The sequence below is a fragment of the Podarcis erhardii genome (assembly GCF_964252035.2).
Source record: "Podarcis erhardii genome assembly, chromosome: 18".
Lineage (NCBI taxonomy): Eukaryota > Metazoa > Chordata > Lepidosauria > Squamata > Lacertidae > Podarcis > Podarcis erhardii.
The window spans coordinates 2,658,535-2,679,201 of record NC_138516.1 but is presented as its reverse complement, the minus strand read 5'-3'; the positions used below and the strand labels follow the sequence as shown (position 1 = coordinate 2,679,201).

The window sequence follows — 20,667 nt, the reverse complement described above, 5'->3', positions numbered from 1 at the left end:
CCTCTATTGGGAGCCGCCCAGACTGGCTGGGGAGACCCAGCTGGATGGGCAGGGTATTATTATTATTATTATTATTATTATTATTATTATTAGTGGTTTTAGAAGGACTAGCCAACTCCTCCAATAGCTGATTGGTTGAAGGGCCTTTCCTATCTTGAAGTATGAAAAAGCTACTTTTGCCCAGAGATTTGCATGTTTGCATGATAGGCACGCCATGTGGGCTTTGCCAGTCCTCTCCCCTTTCCTCACTGCTTCTCTCCTTTTCTTCTTTTTCTTTTTGATTCTTGGTTTCGACCACATGTGCATGATCTGTATTCTTGTTTTGTTATTTTTCTGTTGTGACCTCCCTGGGATGTTTGGATTAAGGGTGGTATATAAATGTAATAAACAAATAATCATAATCACCATCTTACTAAGGAGCTCGGGGGCTCTCTTCCCTCTACCCCAAAAGTTTGGGTTTCGTAGGTTTGCCGTGACGAGGAACAAGGAGAAAGAAACTGAACTTTTAAACAGCGATTTGCAAAATGGGTATAAGAGGCACAGCCAAAAAGGGGGCTGAAAGTTGTCTTAGAAAAATTAAACCACCGTATTTTGGAGGTATCCAATGCTCTGCTACCCTCAGAGGAAGCAGGCTCTGCCCAACATCGTCCAAGGGGGTTGGACTAGATGACCCTCTAGGTCCCTTCCAACTCTATGATTTTGTGGGCCTCCGCCTGCTAACTGCCACTCCCCATCGCCTGATATGCTTGGCTTTCTGTAAAATGGAATTACTTCACAAAGACAGGGCTTGGTTTTCAGATCTCCCTCCACCCAGAACGACAAACTAGACAAAGGAGGTTTGCAACCGTGAACAGCGACCTTAGACAGGAAGTGGCATTGCAGGACAGGAAGTGAAGTCACACTATCATTCTGGGCAGGTGCAGCCGCAACACCCCTTACCCTGATTGGCTGTGCTGATGCCCATATGCGTCAAGTTGGCCGCAAGGTTCCCGGTGCTGTTGGAGCTGCTGAGGGACGGGAAAGGGGATTCTTCTGGGTCCAGCGGCGTCGGGAGAGGAGAGGGGAAGTGGATGTTTGTCAGGTCCGGCAGGGAGCCACCCGTGTTGTGAGTGGCGGGGATAAGTGTGGTAGTGTTTTCCTGGTCAGCTGACGGAAAGATGCTGTGCTCAAGAAGAAACCAGGAGGGAGGGGAAGAAAACTGAACCATTTGACACACAAAAATACCCCAAGACCACATAGTTATCTCAGTTCAAGCACTGTGCCACACCACAGTTAGGCTTTCCCATGATGTCTCAACTAAGCCTTGCCTCCCATTGTTCTTGGGACTCCTCTATGAGTTGCAACTACAGTGGTACCTCTGGATATGCACACCTCCAGTTGCGTATCCTTCAGGATGCGAACGTGGGAAACCCGGAAGTTTCAGGTTTCGCCGTACGCACATGCGCAGAAGTGCTCTACCACACTGTGCGCATGCGCAGAAGCAGTCCCTCCAGTTGTGGAAACCTCGGGATCCGACCAGAACAGATCCTGTCCACAACTGGAGGTACCACTGTACCTATTTCCTAGAGTTGCTAAAGCAATGACACTGTCTTTGTTGTCAGTTACATAGGAGATACCATAGCCATCTTCCAAAATCTAAAGGGCTGTCACATGGAAGACGGAGCCAGCTTGTTTTCTCCTGCTCCGGAGGGTAGGGACCCAACCAATGGCTTCAAGTTACAAGAAAGAGAAGATTCCGATTAAACGAGGAGTCAGGAACCTTTTTCAGCCGTGGGCCGGTCCACCATCCCTCAGACCTTGTGGGGGGCCGGATCATTTGGGGGGGGGGGTTGGAATGAACGAATTCCTATGCCCCACAAATATCCCAGAGATGTATTATAAATAAAAGCACACATTCTACTCATGTAAAAACACGGGGATTCCCGGACCGCCCATGGGCCAGATTGAGAAGGTAATTGGGCAGCATCCGGCCCTCGGACCTTAGGTTGCCTACCCCTGGCTTAAACTTTAGAAAGAGCTTTCTGATGGACAGTGGGACAGACTCTCTTGGAAAGTGGCGGACTCTCCTTCCTTGGAGGTTTTTAAGCAGAGGTTGGTCATCCATCCGGGATGCTTTAGCTGAGATTCCTGCCTTGAAGGGGGTAAGGCTAAATGACCCTTGGGGTCCCTTCCAACTCCATGATTGGATATGACTCTTCCCAGCACACCCACAGGAAGGGACAACAGACGACGGGGAAGGATCAAACTAAGTTATACTCACAGCAGACCCCTCTGAATTTTATTCAGCCTAGGATGTTCACCAATTACATGGGGTCTGCTCAGAGTATGACCAACGGGGGATATTTGTTTCTACAAAAAGCCAGCCAAAGTGTCCTACAAATGCAGAAACAAAACAACGCCGACTCTTTCACGTACTTGATTCCTGGAACCTCACAGGATTTAGGCCTTGAGGATCCAGTCTGAAAGAGAGAGAGAGAGAGAGAGAGAGAGAGAGAGAGAGAGAGAGAAACCGAGTCATTCCTCTTCTGCATCATGTATATAGGCTGCAGAATCTAATCATGAGCTGTCAGGACGCCTAATTTTCAAAAGAGAGCTCTGGCTTATAAGCCAAAAGGTATCGCCACCCTGAACGCTCTTAATTACAGTATTTTTCGCTCTATAGGACGCACCCGACCATAGGACGCACCTTGTTTTAGAGGGGAAGAACAAGAAAAAATAAATTCTCCCCCTCTCTGCCCCTTCCATTTCACCTCCCGCTTCACTGAAGGGGTGCTGCGTAGCTATCCCTCTCTGCGCAGCGCCCCTTCAGCGAAGCGGCAGGAGAAACAGAGCCCCTTCTATTTCTCCTCCCGCTTCGCTGAAGGGGCACTGCGCAGAGAGGGAAAGCTGTGCAACGCCTCTCCAGCGAAGCGAAGCCAGGAGAGCAAGAGCGAAAGCAACGCGAAGCCTCCGGAGCACGGAGGGAGCGCTCCCTCTGCGCTTTGGAGGCTTCGCGTTGCTATCGCTGAAGCCAAGGAGCCTGCATTCGCTCCATAAGACACACACACATTTCCCCTTAATTTTTGGAAGGGAAAAGGTGCGTCATATAGAGCAAAGAATACGGTAAGCCTTAGAAGCAAGCCCAACTTTCCCCAGGGGTTGGAACAAGTTTATGCAGCTGCGCAGCATGTCACACGGGGGCAGAATCAGCGCCTTTACCTTCTTAGCTTCCCACCCTTGCTTCGAGAGGTTCTTCTCTGTATCTGCTCTGTCTTCCTCCATGCCTGGGACGGCCAACAGTAAGACTACAAGAAATCAATTTAAAGGGGGGGGGGAATCTCATTAAGGATCAGCAAAAGGTGCCCTGAAAACGAGACTCTGTTGGACCCAAGCGGGTAAAACTAAACTGCATTTTTTTAAAAAAACAACATTGAAAGTCTATGCTTATTTGTTGCTTTCCCTTGTTCTTCCTTTTCCCTAAAAAATGGTCCTTTATGTGTACTGACCTGACTTTCGATATGTATATTTTTAGGACCAACCTTATTTCTGTGGTTGTAAGTTGCATCGTGTAGTTTGTGGATTTTTTTTGAAGTTTCAGACTATTCATTAAAAGCCCTTTCCACCTCCCTCCCATGTTCAAAGACAAAACAGATTTATATACTTCACCTCTTTTTTGCTGCATGTCCTGTGACCCTGCTAAGAAAGGCTCCGCCTGAGTGGGAGTCATCGTACTCTGGTGCAGGGCAGAATCTGAATTGGTCCTGGGTGAGAAAGGGCAGACAAAAACTATCAGAGCTGGAAAGTGGCCAACCTCCCACCCGGTTTTGAACAGGAATAAGGGAAATCACTAGAACCATAGAATCATAGAGTTGGTAGAGACCACAAGGGCCATCGAGTCCAACCCCCTGCCAAGCAGGAAACACCATCAGGGCACTCCTGACATATGGTTGTCAAGCCTCTGCTTAAAGACCTCCAAAGAAGGAGACTCCACCACACTCCTTGGCAGCAAATTCCACTATCGAACAGCTCTTACTGTCAGGAAGTTCTTCCTAATGTTTAGGTGGAATCTTCTTTCTTGTAGTTTGGAGCCATTGCTCCGTGTCCGCTTCTCTGGAGCAGCAGAAAACAACCTTTCTCCCTCCTCTATGTGACATCCTTTTATAGCTTGACTAGCTTGACGTCTGTCTGGATTGTGGCTAAATGTTAGAGGAAACTTCCTAATGAAAGGAGTTGTTCGACAACAGGACAGAGGCTTCCTTGTGGCCTCTCTGTGGTTGGAGATATATAAGGAGCAGCTGGGCAGAAATTGGATGAAGGGAGCTCAGAGCAGGATCATGCAACGCCAGCATGCCTAACTGGCGTTTTCTGAATACCAGTTGCTGGAAACCACCAGAGGAGAGACTGTGAACTTGTGCTCAGGTCCTGCTTGTGGGTTTCCCATTGGGGCCTCTGGTTGGCTCCTGTGAGAAGAGGATGCTGGACTCAATGGGCCAATGGCCTGATCCTGCAGGCTCCCGGCCTGCAGTTCTCTCTCCCCACCTGCCCACCCCTGTCCCAACAAAGAATTGCAGTTTTTAAAGCAGGACTGTGCTAGACAGGATTAACGGGACATTTTGCAAACGGAATACCCCGAGTTCAAAAATCAGCACTTACGTACCTCCTCCAACTTGTGTCTGAAGGAGGTGACAGATACACGGTACCATACGGACAGCTGTCCACGTGAGTCGGGCAGTCAAGGAAGAAGGGAAGGTATCCAGAGCTTCTTGGGAAAGTTTCAGCAATAAAAGTTTTAAGTGTTCAACAGGCCTTGCTGGGCGTCATATATTTACACACAGACACCACATGGTGTTTGGTCAGCACAGGGAAAGAGGAAATGCCTACTTCACCAAACCCCCAGTTTTGCAAAGAAACCCACTGCACTTAATGGGGAAGAGCTACAAAACGGTGTTCGGGCAGTGTTTGCTTTCTGTTCTCTCTCCCTCTCTCAAAGCCTTGCTTCCTCTTCTTTCCTTTCACCTGACATTTCCCTTCACCTCTGGCTAAAGCTGATCTCAAAGCACTACTTCATCCTTCTCTTACAGATGGCTTCATGGCCTTTCAGATGAAAATTAACTAGGGCTACGCCACACCCCACCTCAGAATGAAAGGGGGGCTTCTAGCGGGGCCCTAAATGTGGGAGAGATGGGAAGCAGGGCACGTTAAGTCGCCTCTGCTGAAAGACCAGCTTCATCAGATGCCTCCTGCCCCTGGGCTGCTTCTAGGCCAAATAGCCATTCTCAAAACTACTTTTTAAAGAACTGACGCCTGAGCTTGCTTTTTCCCTCTTCCTTCCTGGTCTCTCTTTCCTTGTGCGCAGTGTATTTTTAATGTGTTACCAGTTCAGGTTTTTGTGTGTTCCCAGCAGCTACTGATAAGCTGCACCTTCCTAAACATCTCCCAGGCACATGCATCCCCTCCTATGCTCTAGGCCGCAATGCTGAGCCAAAGGATATCTGCCTGCCGTGCTTATCCACGGACAGCGGGCGCCGGTGGGGTGAGCCAAGGCGGTTCCGGTCGCGATACACCCTGTCCACCAGCCCATGGTGCCGGGTCGTCCTGCTGGTGTCCAATCCTGATGACTGAAACGGAGTCTAAAGAGAAAGGCAAATGAGCATTGAAAGGACAGGGAAAACAACCATGCCACAACATTGCAGGGGATTCGACCAGATGACCCTGGGGGGTCTCTTCCAGTTCTACCAGTGTGGCAAACTGCCTTCATGCATATGGTTAGCGAAGTTTAACCTGGCTTCATAGAAATAATTGTGCACTTGAAGTCCATCAGTTTCAATGATACTACAAACGCTTTCAAATCTTTTATATAGTCTTTCAAAATTGAGAAACAGGCTTGGCCTCTCTCCTGCATAGTACCTAATAATTTCCTACATACCAAGCAAGAATATTTGTGGGGTATTATTCATAGAATCATAGAGTTTGGAAGAGATCCCCAGGAGTCATCTAGTCCAACCCTCTGCAATGCAGGAATTTCAGCTAAAGCATCCAGGACAGGTGGCCATTAAAAACTGAATTACTAGTAATATTTGCATGCGCGCGCACACCAAAAAACAAAACAACTTTGCAGTCTGATATCAATTTATGGGACCTGAATACAGGTGTCTGAACCAATTAGGGAGGTTTTTAATGTTGGAGTTTTTTTGTGTGTTTTGATATTTTGTTGGAAGCCACCCAGAGCGGCTGGGGCAACCCAGTCTGATGGGTGGCATATAAAAATTCGTCGTAAAAATTTACAATGATGTAAGTGGGAGCGGGAGACGTGAGGGAGTCCAAAGAAGTTATGAAACTATGCTACGATACATGTAATATTGGTTATTATGTTTACATTTGTATTTAAAACTTTTAATAAAATTTAATAAAATAAATAAATAAATATTCGTCGTCGTCTTCTTCTTCTTCTTCACAATGTCCTGGGTTCTTTTGGAGGAAGGTGCAGGATTCTCTCTCTCTCTCTCTCTCTCTCACATACACACACACACACACACACACACACACACACACACATATATATATATATATATATACCGTATTTTTCGCCCTATAGGACGCACTTTTTCCCCTTCGAAAATGAAGGGGAAATGTGTGTGCATCCTATGGGGCGAATGCAGGCTTTCGCTGAAGCCTGGAGAGCGAGAGGGGTCAGTGCGCACCGACCCCTCTCGCTCTCTAGGCTTCAGGAAGCTATCCACAAGCCTCCCACGCCCGGCGGGAGGTCCCGCCGGGCGCGAGAGGCTTGGGGTGACAGCCTGCATCCCGAAGCACGGGGTGCCCTCCGGAGGACGTCCCGTGCTTCGGGAAGGTGTCTGCAAGCCTCCCGCGCCTGGCGGGAGGTCCTGCCGGGTGCGCGTGGCTTGGGGCGGCAGCCTGCATCCCGAAGCACAGGGTGCCCTCCGAAGGACGCCCCGTGCTTCGGGAAGGTGTCCGCAAGCCTTGTGCGCCGGGCGGGAGGTCCCGCCGGGCTTGCAGGCAGCAGCCTGTTCTGGGGGCTGGGGTCGGGGGAAGCCCGAGCTTCCCCCGCGCCAGCCCTGCGCCTGGGGGGGGAAATAATTTTTTTTTCTTTATTTCCCCCCCCCCCAAAAAAACTAGGTGCTTCTTATGGGGCGGTGCGTCCTATGGGGCGAAAAATACGGTGTATATATATGAATGAATGAATGACAAAATAATGTATACAGCTCCTTTTAGTGCAGCATTTGGATACGGCTTTTTAGATGGAGGGGAAAAAGAAATTAAGAGAAATATCTGGCGATGCTATCAGGCAGAAAGGGCAGCCCTCACCTGGAAAGGCAGGTCCATAGCACTGCTTCCAATCTGATTGACATTTGGCAGGGATCCTCCATAGTACTGGCCACGGGTCTGGCCCAACTGCAAATACTGGTTTTTCTGTAGCTGTAGCTGGAAAACAGAGAAAGAGGAAGATTAATTAAGCTGTGCAGGTTCCAGATGGAGAAGGAACAATCCTGGGCTGGCCAGGAGGAGATATGGAACCCAAGCACCTGGCAAGGTTGTACCCAACTAACCTCACAGTTGGATTTCTGCAATAGATTTACCTTTGGGATTAGTTCAGAGGATGCAACTGGTGCAGAACACAGGGGCTAGGTTGCTTGTAATGCTCTGCTCGCGCTGGCTGCTTCTGAGCCAAGTTCAATGTGTTGATACTCAAGACCCTACACAAGTGAAATACCAGCTTGCTTGAGAGACTGTCTTGCCTCTCACACAAGCAGTAGATCACTGAGGACTGCCGGAAAGCTTCTCCCATGTGCTCCAAAGGTCTGAGAATCCTGCTCCATACTCACTTGCAGCAGGGCTTTTAGTGTTGCTGCTCCTGCCCTGTGGAATAGGATGCCCGTTGAGATATAGCAGGTGCCCACTAGCTGTACTTTCGGGAAGTGACTGCATTTCTTTGCTTTGGAATCTTGTAAACATCTTATTGCAATCAAGTGGCATATAAACTATGTTAAATAATTGAGTAGCAGATTTACGTATTTATTAAAAAAGCCAAGCCAACCTCAGGCCAATTTGAAGAACACATGCCCATGGGTATCTGCTCGCCATGAGGGCTGGTACAGATGCAACAGCCACATTTCTGAGGCAGCTTGACTCTGAATGCCCATTTAACAAGAGGAGGGGGAGTCCTGCCTTCTGGTCCCTGAGTCTGTGGGCTGCATGGAGGCATCCAAGTGGGCAGAGCAGGGAAAAGAGGGTGCTGGTCTAGAAATCCACCTCTGACCTGACCCAGGAATGAACAGGAAGAACGGGAGCAAGGAGGCATTTTCAGTGTGTTCCCGTGGTTCCCCAACTTTGGGGGGGGGGGTCCCATCCCCTCGGCTCCACAAACTCATCTCCAGTAACCCCCTACCCTACACAAAGCATAATTAAGAATAGCAGTTTGCACTAAGGAAACAACCCACTAAGGAAGATAAGTAAACAATAAAATTCAAAATCAATTGCCCATGTATTCAATATCCAATCAAAACTATTTCATTTTATTAACTCAACAAAACGGATGAACTTGTTCCAGCTTTTCAAAGTGTGATAGGCATTTACACCCCACAGAGCCCCCTGCCTCTTAGGGTCCCCCTAGATAACCCCACTGCCCCCCAGGGGAGATACTGCCCACTTTGGGAAACACTAGCCCATGCTGAAAGAAGCATCGCCATTCCGGACAACCAAATCCTGACGCCAAGTTCCCGACTAGCTGGACAAAAAAGGAAGGGGAGGGGATATTATACATTATTAAGATTTATACCACAACCCCTTTTAAACACATCATCAGCTTCAACACACCAGTACGCAAATATAAGCTGGAAGCAGCAGATCTGGTGAAAGCAACACAAATATATACAGGTCGTGATAACAGAGGTCAGTCTTTCCTGGTGCCTTGCAGAAGTCTCAGACTACAGTTCCCATCAGCCCTGGGGACCCATGGCCCTGCTGGCTGATGGGAGCTGTAGTCCAAAACAGATTTCACACACTAACCACCCAATAAATATCAGATAACCAGTGAACACAGAATGGTTACCATATTAGCTTTGTGGTCCCCAAATAGGATCTTTTTACCCACTGCTCCAGAATCTGATCAAGAAAATATGAGCGTCTTTTTGAGTTTGCCTTGGTTTTAATCCACAAATTAAACCACACAAAAACAAACACCATTCCTGAAGTCTCAAAAGGTTTAGGAAGCACTTTGCTTCCCCTCCTTAAAATAGGACCAGTTGGTAACATTATCATGATGAAAAGACCCTGATGTTGGGAAAGATTGAGGGCAGCAGGAGAAGGGGACGACAGAGGACGAGATGACTGGACAGTGTTCTTGAAGCTATCAACATGAGTTTGACCAAACTGCGGGAGGCAGCGGAAGACAGGAGTGCCTGGCGTGCTCTGGTCCAGGGGGTCACGAAGAGGCGGACACGACTAAACGACTAAACAACAAAGGGTAAAGGGCAGGCTAACATATAATAAAAGAAAGAAAGAAAGAAAGAAAGAAAGAAAGAAAGAAAGAAAGAAAGAGTTGTAAGCTGCCTCCTTTAGGGTAAAGGGCAGGATAACAACAACAACAACAACAACAACAACAACAACAACAACAACAACAACAACAACAACAACAACCAGCCCTGCTTAGCAAGATGCCAGGGATTGAACTGGGACCATTTGCATGCAAAGCTTGAGCTCTGCAGCTGAGCGACGGCCCTTCCATATGGAACATGCTGAAATCAGCAGACCATTTTTACGCAGGATCTGTAAGCAAGCCATTTAAGCAGACATAACCAGGAGCTCTATTAAAACAAACACGCACAGACCAGTAGCCCCCTGCCAATTACACCCAGAGCCTAGAAACGTCCTAAGAGCTTTTACATTATTAATGCAGCTTAGTTAAAAAAGAAAAAGAAATGAAATGTAATCAATACGGGCCGCTGGAAGTCAAGGCGGAACGGACCGGGAGCCAGAAACATTTTATCAATCAGCAGATGCGCTGCTCTTGCCAGGCCGGGCCCTGGACCTAATGAGGCAGCCGTGGCGCACCTTCCCATCCCAGAGCAAACAGAAGACTCCCGCCGCCCCATCGATCCGCACAGCCCATTGCTGAGGGCTAGGCGGCGCAGAGAACCCTGTAGGCGGATGAGAACAGCAGCCCATTGCTGGCTCAGGCCGGCCTGTTCCAGCAATCTGCTTCCAAGAGCCAAAGTGGGGGGGGGGGGAGCCTCACAAAAAAGGAAAGCATTCTCTTTTTGCTGGGGCCCAGCACCTGCAACTCCACGAGGTAAACTGCCTTGGGAGGAGGAGGTTCTACTTACGGGTGGTTCTGCTGCAACACTTAGGGAGGGGCAGAGCACATTCACGGCATGCCTCTCTTATTATTGCTGTTGTTGTTATTTATTGCATTTAAATATCACTACCTGAGCGCTGGCTCTCTTCTGCGACAGGAGTGCAGACGTCGCCCCTCCAGGCATGGAGTGTGCACAGGTCTGCTTGGCTCCAGCAAAAAATGGCTGCATTTCAGGCCTTCAGGCTTAGGCGTAGAGAAGGTCTGGGGCTGGGGCTTAGGCGTAAAGAAGGTCCCAGGCCCTCCTATCGCAGAGAGAGATGATAGCAGGGGTGTGCCACATTCTCTCAGAGGGAAGCATCTAAGGGGCTGTATCACAGTGACAGGCAGGGGCCGAGGAAAAGGGGACAGAACAGTGCATGAGACTCTTATCCAGCGGTCAGCAAACTTTTTCAGCAGGGGGCCAGTCCACTGTCCCTCAGAACTTGTGGGCGGCCGGACTATATAGGGGGGGGGGGCGGGTAAGAACGAATTCCTATGCCCCACAAATAACCCAGAGAGATGCATTTTAAATAAAAGCACACATTCTACTCATGTAAAAACACCAGGCAGGCCCCACAAATGAACCAGAGATGCATTTTAAATAAAAGGGCACATTCTACTCATGTAAAAACACCCTGATTCCTGGGCCGGATTATAAGGCGATTGGGCTGGATCTGGGCTGGCCCCGGGCCTTAGTTTGCCTACCCATGCTCTTATCTGTGCAACTGAGGCTGCACTCCAAGCGTGCAAAAGACCAAAGTGCATCCCTTCAATCCAGGCAACCAAGAGGCATCATCAGAGACCAAGGACACAGTCTAATCAGGCAAAAGCCCTTGAGGAGAACAGAGAAGAGGGATGGTGAGAATCCCAAGGGCCATACAGAGAGGATCAGAGCAGCACCTTTGGCCCCCAGGGCCTAAGATTTCCCACTCCTGCCAGTCAGTCAAACAATTTAGGTTAGACAATATGCCGAATATTGATGTGTATTTTAATCTATTTTAGCTTATTGCCCTGTTTAATTTTTTTCGGTGCTTTAAATTGTTGCTTCTGGTTGTTTTTTATCAATATACCCTTTTTGTAAACCGCTTTGAGGCATTTGGCATTTTTTTTGTTTCACAATCAAGTGGAGCATACATTTTATCGTAGAGTTGGAAGGGATGCCAAGGGCCATCTAGCCCAAACCCCTGCAATACAGGAACCTCAACTCAAACATCCATGACAGATGAAATAAATGAATTTAGCTAATCGCCTACTCCTGAGATAAAAGGAGTCACCAAAATAAAGCGTCAACGCACATGCAGAGAGAGAGAGACACACACTCACACAAAAAGCAAGAGATGCCCACTGCCGAGCGGGATAAAAATAGCTTTTTCTGTTCCTGGTGTTTTTTAAATTATTTTTAGCTGCAGCCATGAATATGCAGTTATGTAACCGGGCACAGCTCCTGATAAATCAGAAAGCAAACAGGAGGGAATGTTTACATTCTTCGCGGAAAAGCGTAGTGGCTGGATGGCAGAAAGGCAGCACGCGCAGACAGGTAGTGGCGGGGAGGGGGGAGCAGGAGAGAGAGGGAGGGAGGGAGGGACGTGCCCAATGCCAGCCTGGTGCTGATTGGCAGCCAATGGGTGTAAGATAAATAGAGCTGCCAGGGAAGCACTCCAGGGAGGAGTAGAAAGATGCTGGCCATGCCAAGTGACCAAAGAGAGCTAAGGTGGGAAAGGACCTTTTAGGGGAGGGGTAATAAAAGGAGGTGCCCCTTTCTGCCAACAAACTCCCCGAAATGTCCCCCCTTCCCACCCTGATATCTGCTGGGTTGTTGGCTTTTCCCCTAGGAAAGGGGCCTTGCCTAACGTTAAAGCTGTGTTGCCTGCGCTGGTGGGCAGCAGCTCAGGCTGAGAGGTCTCACTGAGAGGAGCTGGGGACCTTCTGAACGCAGGTGCTATGCAGTAGGGTTACGCCTGCCAAAGGGGATTCTTGCATTACTTAAGAAAGGAGGAAGACTGGCTCTGATACTTGCAGGCCTGCTCCGCGAATGCGTCCGTTTCCAGGAAATGAGCCTGTTCAGGAAACTCTCTGCTCTAATCTCTGAAGGCTGAATGAGAAGCAGCCCAAAGCAGTGTTAGAAACTCCCAATATATGAGCTAGGTGCCAAATGATTCCTTAAATCAAGGTTGCAGTCGTCGAAACAGAATACCTACTTGCTATTTGGGGGCCAGGCGGCTCTAAAGTCTTATTTTTCAAATGACTGTGATTATTTGTTAAACACTGGCTAGTTCAGATGACAACCTTCAGCCAGGTTAAGATCTTTGAGAACTGAAAGAAGAAGAATCAACTTTGTCCAGGGACAGTCCACACATCTATTGGCCTATTCCTACCAATTTTTCTTCATGGTGACATGGACCATTCAGAATGCAAGAATATTCTTCATAACTCTGAGCAGGGCAGCGCAGTGAGGGAAGTGAAGACAAGCAATAACCATTCACTATAACAATGTTCCTGCTCAGACTGCATGGGGAAAGCATTTTGGTTCCAGAAATTCATTCAGATTGTGCATATAAAATATAACTGATAGAATTCTAAAGGACTGGGCATTACATTAGTGTGTGAAAACAGTCGAAATTCAAGGATCCCCAGGTGGCGGGGGTGTCAGGCTTCACTTGGTTGCAAGTTGCCGAAAGCCAGGTGCAAAATGTGCCTGGCTGATTTTGAACACTGGCCCAAAGACTGTATGAAAGAACAAGTAAAGGAAAAACAAAATAAAAAAATTCCTTCCAGTAGCACCTTAAAGACCAACTAAATGCTACTGGAAGGAATTTTTTTATTTTGTTTTGACTATGGCAGACCAACACGGCTACCTATCTGTAACAAGTAAAGGAACTTTTTCACATCTTAGACCACTCATCAGCCTGCTCTCTCAACCTGCAGCTCCAGCGCTGCGAGCACCAATCACCAAGCTACCATGCAAAGAAAACTCACATCTATGTCCTTCTAATTATACTGCACCACTGGGAGGCTATCTTGGCTGGAAACTGGGCATGAATCTGATAAATTTAGGCAATCAGCTATACAGCTTTGAGAACTTGAGGTCTGCAGTTGGAGATGTCATTCCAGTTCCAGTCAGAGACTCAAATTTAGACGTCTGACTCTGCTAACCATGCCTCGTTTCTGGAGAGTAACATGCAGGGTGGGTGGATAAATCCATTCACCACGTTTGCCTGATCTGTTCCCTCACTGATCAAGGAAGAGCAAGCAGCCAGGCACCATAAAACAGGAACTCTTTATACACTCTCGAGTACTTAAACTGCTACGCTCCGTTTAGTGAGCCATACATTCAGAGTCTCAAATAAGAAACACACAGCTCAATTAAGGTAGCCTGTTTAATTCAGTGGGTTTGCCCAAGAAGAACAGCTTGTTCTCAGTCCCACGGAGCTGTGGTCCTGCGGCTGCAAAAACACACCTGGTCCCAGTTCAAGCAAAAGGCAATGCAATTGGTTTCTGGACTAACTGACCTATAAAGCATTACATGGATCAGAACCCCAGGAGCTCAAGGACCGCCTCTCCCCACAGGAAATGACCCGGACCTTGCGCTCATCATCTGAGGCCCTTCTTCACATGACCTCTCCAAGGGAGGTCCCAAAGATGGCAACATGAGAGGGGGTTCTTTCAGTGGTGGCTCCCTGTTTGTGGAATGCTCTCCCCAGGGAGGCTCACCTCCCATTACACAGGTTTAGGCACCAGGCAAAAAGCTGCTTTTCCACTAGGCCTTTCATTACCTGTGGCCTCCCAGAGTGAGCGGGATGTTCCAATCAGTGTTTGAAACTCCCCAGGTTCCAGGCACATTTTGCTACTGTGCAAGCCCAATTGAGACTATGTGGAGATTTCTGGGTGCCCAGTTGGCGACTGACCAACCTGACCATGTCCATCAACATAGTTGACTCATGAGCAGCTACAGTAGAACATCCTGTGCTTCTGTGTTGCCACGCAAATCAGGAACCCCTTGCTGGGCACCTTAGTCCTCCATCACCACATCAAGGAAAGTAAGTGCAGGGCTGGGAATAGAGATATTTGACTGTGCTGTAGCCTTTTCACAGGCCACCCAAATGGATCTCACAGGCCACAGTTTAAAAACCTCTGCTTTAGTCCATAGTTCATGCCATTTCCAGCGTCTTAAAAAGCAGAGACATCACCTTGCCAACAAAGGTCCGTATAGTTAAAGCTATGGTTTTCCCAGTAGTGATGTATGGAAGTGAGAGCTGGACCATCAAGAAGGCTGATCACCGAAGAATGGATGCTTTTGAATTATGGTGCTGGAGGAGACTCTTGAGAGTCCCATGGACTGCAAGAAGATCCAACCTCTCCATTCTGAAGGAAATCAGCCCTGAGTGCTCACTGGAAGGACAGATCCTGAAGCTGAGGCTCCAATAGCTGGCCCCCTCATGAGAAGAGAAGACTCCCTGGAAAAGACCCTGATGTTGGGAAAGATGGAGGGCACAAGGAGAAGGGGACGACAGAGGACAAGATGGTTGGACAGTGTTCTCGAAGCTACAAACATGAGTCTGACCAAACTGCGGGAGGCAGTGGAAGACAGGAGTGCCTGGCGTGCTCTGGTCCATGGGGTCACGAAGGGTCAGACACGACTAAACGACTAAACAACAACAACAATGCCATTTCCCTTTCCATTGTGCACGTTTCTCCTTCTTGCATATGGGGACAAGTAAATTGTTGTAAGAACAAGCTACAGTCAAGCAATGTAGCTAAGATCACAGAACCATAGAATTGTAGCATTGGAAGGGACCCGGAGGATCATCTAGTCCAACCCCTGGGCAAATTGCACATTCTGTTGTGGTGACCGTAACCTTGGTTTAAGGTGCCATTTGGTGCCTAGTTTATATAGCTGAGTTTCTAACACTGTTTTGGACAGCAACTTGCTTTGTTCCCAGAGGTAGCATACACACATCTTGACTAGTGGACCCTGACAGCTTTATCCTCCATGAATGAGTGTAATCCCCTTTTAATGCCATCTAAATTGATGACCGTTGCCACATCTCGTGGGAGTGGGCTTCATGGCTTAGATATGTGCCATGCCAAGTCCTTTCTGTTGCCTGTCCTGAATCTTCCAATATTCAACTTTTCTGGCTCCAAGTTCTAGCACTGTATGAGAGAGGGAGAAAAGCTCTTTATTTTCAGACAGTGGTCCAAAACATCTGGGGGCCACCAAACTGGGGGAGGTTGGAATAAAAGCAACCACAGCAGGCTAATTCTGCTTTCCATTAGCAAATGTATAATGCTAAAGATATATAGCAGCAGCAGCAGCAGCAGCTACAGTGGTACCTCGGGTTAAGTACTTAATTTGTTCTGGAAGTCTGTTCTTAACCTGAAACTGTTCTTAACCTGAAGCACCACTTTAGCTAATGGGGCCTCCTGCTGCCACCGCGCCGCCAGAGCACAATTTCTGTTCTCATCCTGAAGCAAAATTCTTAACCCGAGGTACTATTTCTGGGTTAGCAGAGTCTGTAACCTGAAGCATTTGTAACCTGAAGCATATGTAACCTGAAGCACATGTAACCTGAGGTACTACTGTATTGATATTCCAACAGCTGCTGCAGCGGCCTTCTTGCTCTGAGCAAGCTGCCCTGGACGGCAGATTAAAAAGTGGCAGATTCAATGGAATTAATAAGGCTCCTGGAACAATGAATCTGCCTTTCCTGGTTGCCAACAAAACACTGTTCTCAGCCACCGTGGTGTGAAAGAGTTAGTCATTTCAAGGCAGCAACACACACATACACATGCCAGTTCAAAAGGCCTAGCTCAGCACCACCAGACTGCAGAGGACAAAATATCCCTTTAATATTGTGCTTGCAGATCCATTTACAAGGATTTACGGGGAGAAGAAATTCAATCAAGGAGAAAGTAGCCAGCCACAGCACTTAGGAGAAAGTTGACCTGTTACTTGCTATTTCTGGACTGTTTGAAGAAGAAGAAAGCCTCTGCATGTCAGCTCACTTGGCATCACAGAATCTAGCTCTAGAACAACACACACACACACACACGGATGTTGATGCAGCCCATAACTTAACTGCAGGCTCTGCAATGAGGTAAGTCTTGCCAGGCTCCTATTTGCATACAGTTAAAAGTACATTTTGTTCTCCGCTGGCTTTACAGACAATTGTATCTACACGCACTCACCTCCTTGGCGGAGATGCACCTCCACTCAAGTTTCATTTCCATCACCCACACGGTGGGCGATGCTTTCAATCTGCCTGTGCCAAAGTTGGGGGGGGGGGGAGTTTCCCAGACTTCACATAAACCGTATCAACACAAACCCAGTTTACAGTCCGAGCTGCACATGGCAAGAGTCCACTCTGGGGACAGTTAATATTTTCCTTCGATGACACAGATGTTTTGTAACCCGGCTGAGTTGCCTGGTAGCCACAGGCGATCGGTGATTCCATGCAGGCGACCGAGGGATCTGGGAGGAAGGAAAGATCCTCCGCACTCAGCATGGAAGAAGACGTCAAGTAGCTTGGTGGAAGGAAGACAGGGTGGCATGCCCCACCTCTGCCAGTTCACATGGTAAAGTCTTTTCTTTTTAAAAAAACTAGCCTCTTCTAGCCTTCATCTCAAAGCTGACCATCAAGGATTTCCGTTTCTCTGTAGCCAGCACAGAAATTACTTGTTTTTGTTGCTGTTGCTGTTGTCAGTGGCGTGGCGTGGCGTGGGAGGTGGCAGCAAGGCCGTTGCCCTGGATACACAATGGAGGGGGGGAGCATGAACCAGGCACCCCCAAAAAGATCCCCACTGCACCCTGGGGAGCAGAGAGTAAACAGCACCCTCTGTGCCATGTCCAGCACTCAAGCACCTGCCTGCCACCGGCAGAGGTTGGGGGGAGTATGAAAAGAATCCTCTGCACTCCCCAGCCCTTGCCAGGTAAGCCCTCCCTCCCTGGACGGGGCGCAGAGGGTGCTCTTCACTCTCTGCGCCCGGCAGTGAGGGCAATGGCTGGACGAACACACTCTGCCCCCATCTGAGGCATGTGCAAGCACAGCTGCCCCAGGTACCGGCAAACAGCGCTATGCCACTGGTTGTTGTAATTTCTTAACCACAGCAATTTAAAAGGACAATATTAAAATCAGTTTAAAACAAATTACAATTAAAAAGAATGGGGTGGGTCCACTGATATAGATAGTGATGTAGAGATATATATATATCAGGTGTCAAGGACCGGTGGGGTAGGGGAAGGTTGCATCTTCAGAATACACACAAAACCGCCCTCTAACAAACTACAAACTAGCAAGTATGTTTGTAGGCTGGCAACTTTTGAAGGCTTACTAGAAAGCTGTTACAGGACCACGTTCATTCCCCAAAGCCGCTTAGAAAGTTGGAGAGAAGCTGCCAATCAGCATCATGTTAGGTCCTTGCGCTTTGGACTGCAAATTGCTCAGCTCCATATAGAAACAGTCACCATTGTTTGCCAGCAAGTCGATGCAAATGAATGGCAGCCCCAGCTGAGCCACAGGAGGAACGAACCCAATTCAAAAGTTCTCTCCAGGCCCAAAATGGCATTTCCCAAGGCTAGCAGTGACTCCTAATTGCCATTTCTTTAGTAGTAGTAGTAGTAATAGAAAGGATCTGCAATTAAGAGGACATTTGTTGAGGAAGGGGAAGGGGAAGGAAGGAAACACATTCACATGAGAACTTAAGAAGATAGAGCATCTGCTGGATCAGGCCAGTAGCCCGTCAAGTCCAGCATCCTGTTCCCACAGTGGCTGACCAGATGCCAATTATGGGATACCCACAAGCAGGACCTGAGCACAAGAGCAACACTTTCTTCTCCTGTGGCTTCCAGCAGCAGGCATTCAGAAGCATTAATATCTCTGACCGTGGAGACAGAGCACAGCCATTGTTGATAGCGCTCTCCTCCATCACACACAAAGCCCTGAATGTTTGACACGGCTGACGGCGCAACCCATGAGAATAGAGGAGGTTTGCACATGGCTCACACCTGAAGAGGCAGCGCAAAAACTGGGTGGGTGGGACAGGCAGCACTTGAGCAGGGAGGCTCTGCCCAGTCTGGCAAGGCTGGTGAGGACGATGAGGCATGCTATTTCTGAGTGAAATCAGCTCTTCCTCTCACCCCGACTGCTTACAAGCCGTGACGTTCCAATCACAAGGGAACCATTAAGTTGTACTCTGAGTAGGCCTACTGAAATTAATGGGCCTCGGTTAATCATGCCAATTAATTCCAAAGGATCTACTCTGAAGAAGACTAACGCTGGATACAACACCCCTAGAGCCTACTCATCTTAGCGTGTTTTAAAACAACGCCTTTCAGTTCTTCATTTCCCAGGGTGGGCTTGCGATCAAAATTAAGGCAATCAGCGTATCACAGAAACAAAACAAAGGAGAAAACCTTTGCTAACAAATCCTTACTAGCAATTGGCTCCTCCTCCTCCTCCCCACCCCAGATTTCTTCACAACAAAGCAACTCACCAGTAACTACTGGAGATAGAAAAAGGTGCCTGGCTTCTGGAAGACCTTCACCCCAATTCATTTTACCAGTCTATCACTTCCTGTCTGGGTGTTGTGGCTTATTAGTGCCAGCCTGCAACAGGCATTCTTGGTTTTGACATCAAGGGGAGATTCTTCAGGCTTAGGGAAGATACTCACTGCCTGGGATGTCTCTTTGCCAGGACCATCCAGGGAAACACTCAGGGAGTCTCTTCCACTCTAACACCTCTTACTATCAGAAAGTTCTTCCTGATGTTTAGTCAGAATCTCCTTTCTTGTAACCTGAATTCATTGGTTGAGGTCCTACCTTCCAGAGCAGGAGAAAACAAGCTGGCTCCATCTCCCATGTGACAGCCCTTGAGATATTTGAAGATGGCTATCATATCTCCTCTCAGTCTCCTCTTCTCCAGGCTCAACATACCCAGCTCCCTTAACCATTGGTTTCCAGACCCTTGATCATCTCAGCCACCCTCCTCTGCATACATTCCAGCTTGTCAACATCTTTCTTAAATTGTAGTGTCCAGAACTTAACACAGTATTCTAGGTGTGGTCAGAATAGAGCGGCACCATTTCTTCCCTTGATCTAGACGCTATACTTCTGTTGATGCAGCCTAGAATAGCATTCACTTTTTTTGCTGCTGCATCACCCTGTTGACTCATGTTATAAGCTGGTGGTCCACCAAGACCCCGAGGTCCTTTTCACATGTACTTTTTTGAATGCTAAACAGAGCTTTAGATTAGGGTGGGGAATCTTTTCCAGCCCAGGAGGCCACACTCTATCCTGAGAAACTTTCCAGGGCAGTGGGGCAATGATGGGTGGGACCAGAGGCAAAAACTGGGGAGCAGCTCAAGATGCAGCTCTGCATCACAGGCTACATTCCAGCCAAGCAGGTAAGTCACTTGTGCACCTCTCTCAATACAGGCAAGCAAGAGGGAATATCACAAATCCAAAATGCATTCCAGGCTAGGCAAAAGGCCTGTGAAGCACGTGGCTTAGGGAGAGGAGGTGTGGTCCGAAGAGAGCCTTAAGGACCAGACAGGAGTGTTTCTGGAGTGTCGCATGCAGCCCCTCGAGCCTAATTGCTTAACTGTCACACAAGTAAAAACACTACCACCATTTTATCGTTTACAATTTTTTAAGAGAAGTGAAAAGATGTTAGGGGTGAGAGAATAAGGAAAAGAACAAGGAAGAGGAGGAAGAAAACAGAGACACCTACTCCCAGTTTGCAGATAATAAAACTGTTGTTAAAATTAACGATGGTTTAGCAAGAACACATGGCGTGCTGGTGGATACTGTTCAGAAGTTTGCTAGTGGCTCTTTCCTTTCACACGCAGAGGAGGCAGCAAACCAGTGGCTGGCTTGCCGTTGCGCACAAAAAAGCCACAATTGCGGTTTGTTTCTCTGCTAGCAAACCACAATGGTAGGCCAAGAACAAACCTTGGTTTACCATCATGGTTAGTTAGGAGAGAAACAAACTGTTATTATTTATTAGATCCCTTACCTGCCCTTTATAATAATAATTATTATTATTATTATTATTATTATTATTATTATTATTATTTATTTGTACCCCGCCCATCTGGCTGGGTTTCCCCAGCCACTCTGGGCGGCTTCCATAGAAACCAAAAATACACTAAAATATCACAGATTAAAAACTTCCCTGAACAGGGCTGCCTTAAGATGTCTTCTGAACCTTTGTGGTGAAGGCTCGGGGCAGATTGCAGCCATGAGTGCAAAAATCGGAACAATTGACAACTGGAATAAAAGGGTGGGCACTTTCTTTCTTTCTTTCAGGGGGAGGCCACACACTAGCTCAGAAAACCAA

At 47.9% G+C, this 20,667-nt stretch overlaps 1 protein-coding gene across 7 annotated transcripts in view; it reads right to left on the bottom strand.

Moving 5' to 3' along the window:
• The window catches only part of CRTC1 (CREB regulated transcription coactivator 1), a 50,030-nt gene that overhangs the window by 12,644 nt on the left and 16,719 nt on the right, over positions 1-20,667 (bottom strand). For all 7 annotated transcript variants that reach the window (XM_081846193.1, XM_081846195.1, XM_081846196.1 and 4 more), the window contains exons 2-8: positions 7,306-7,422; positions 5,472-5,609; positions 4,637-4,698; positions 3,646-3,740; positions 3,199-3,284; positions 2,416-2,459; positions 940-1,160 (exon numbers count right to left, since the gene is read on the bottom strand). In XM_081846193.1, the coding sequence (XP_081702319.1) occupies positions 940-1,160; positions 2,416-2,459; positions 3,199-3,284; positions 3,646-3,740; positions 4,637-4,698; positions 5,472-5,609; positions 7,306-7,422 (763 nt within the window). The remainder of the gene's footprint in view (positions 1-939; positions 1,161-2,415; positions 2,460-3,198; positions 3,285-3,645; positions 3,741-4,636; positions 4,699-5,471; positions 5,610-7,305; positions 7,423-20,667) is intronic.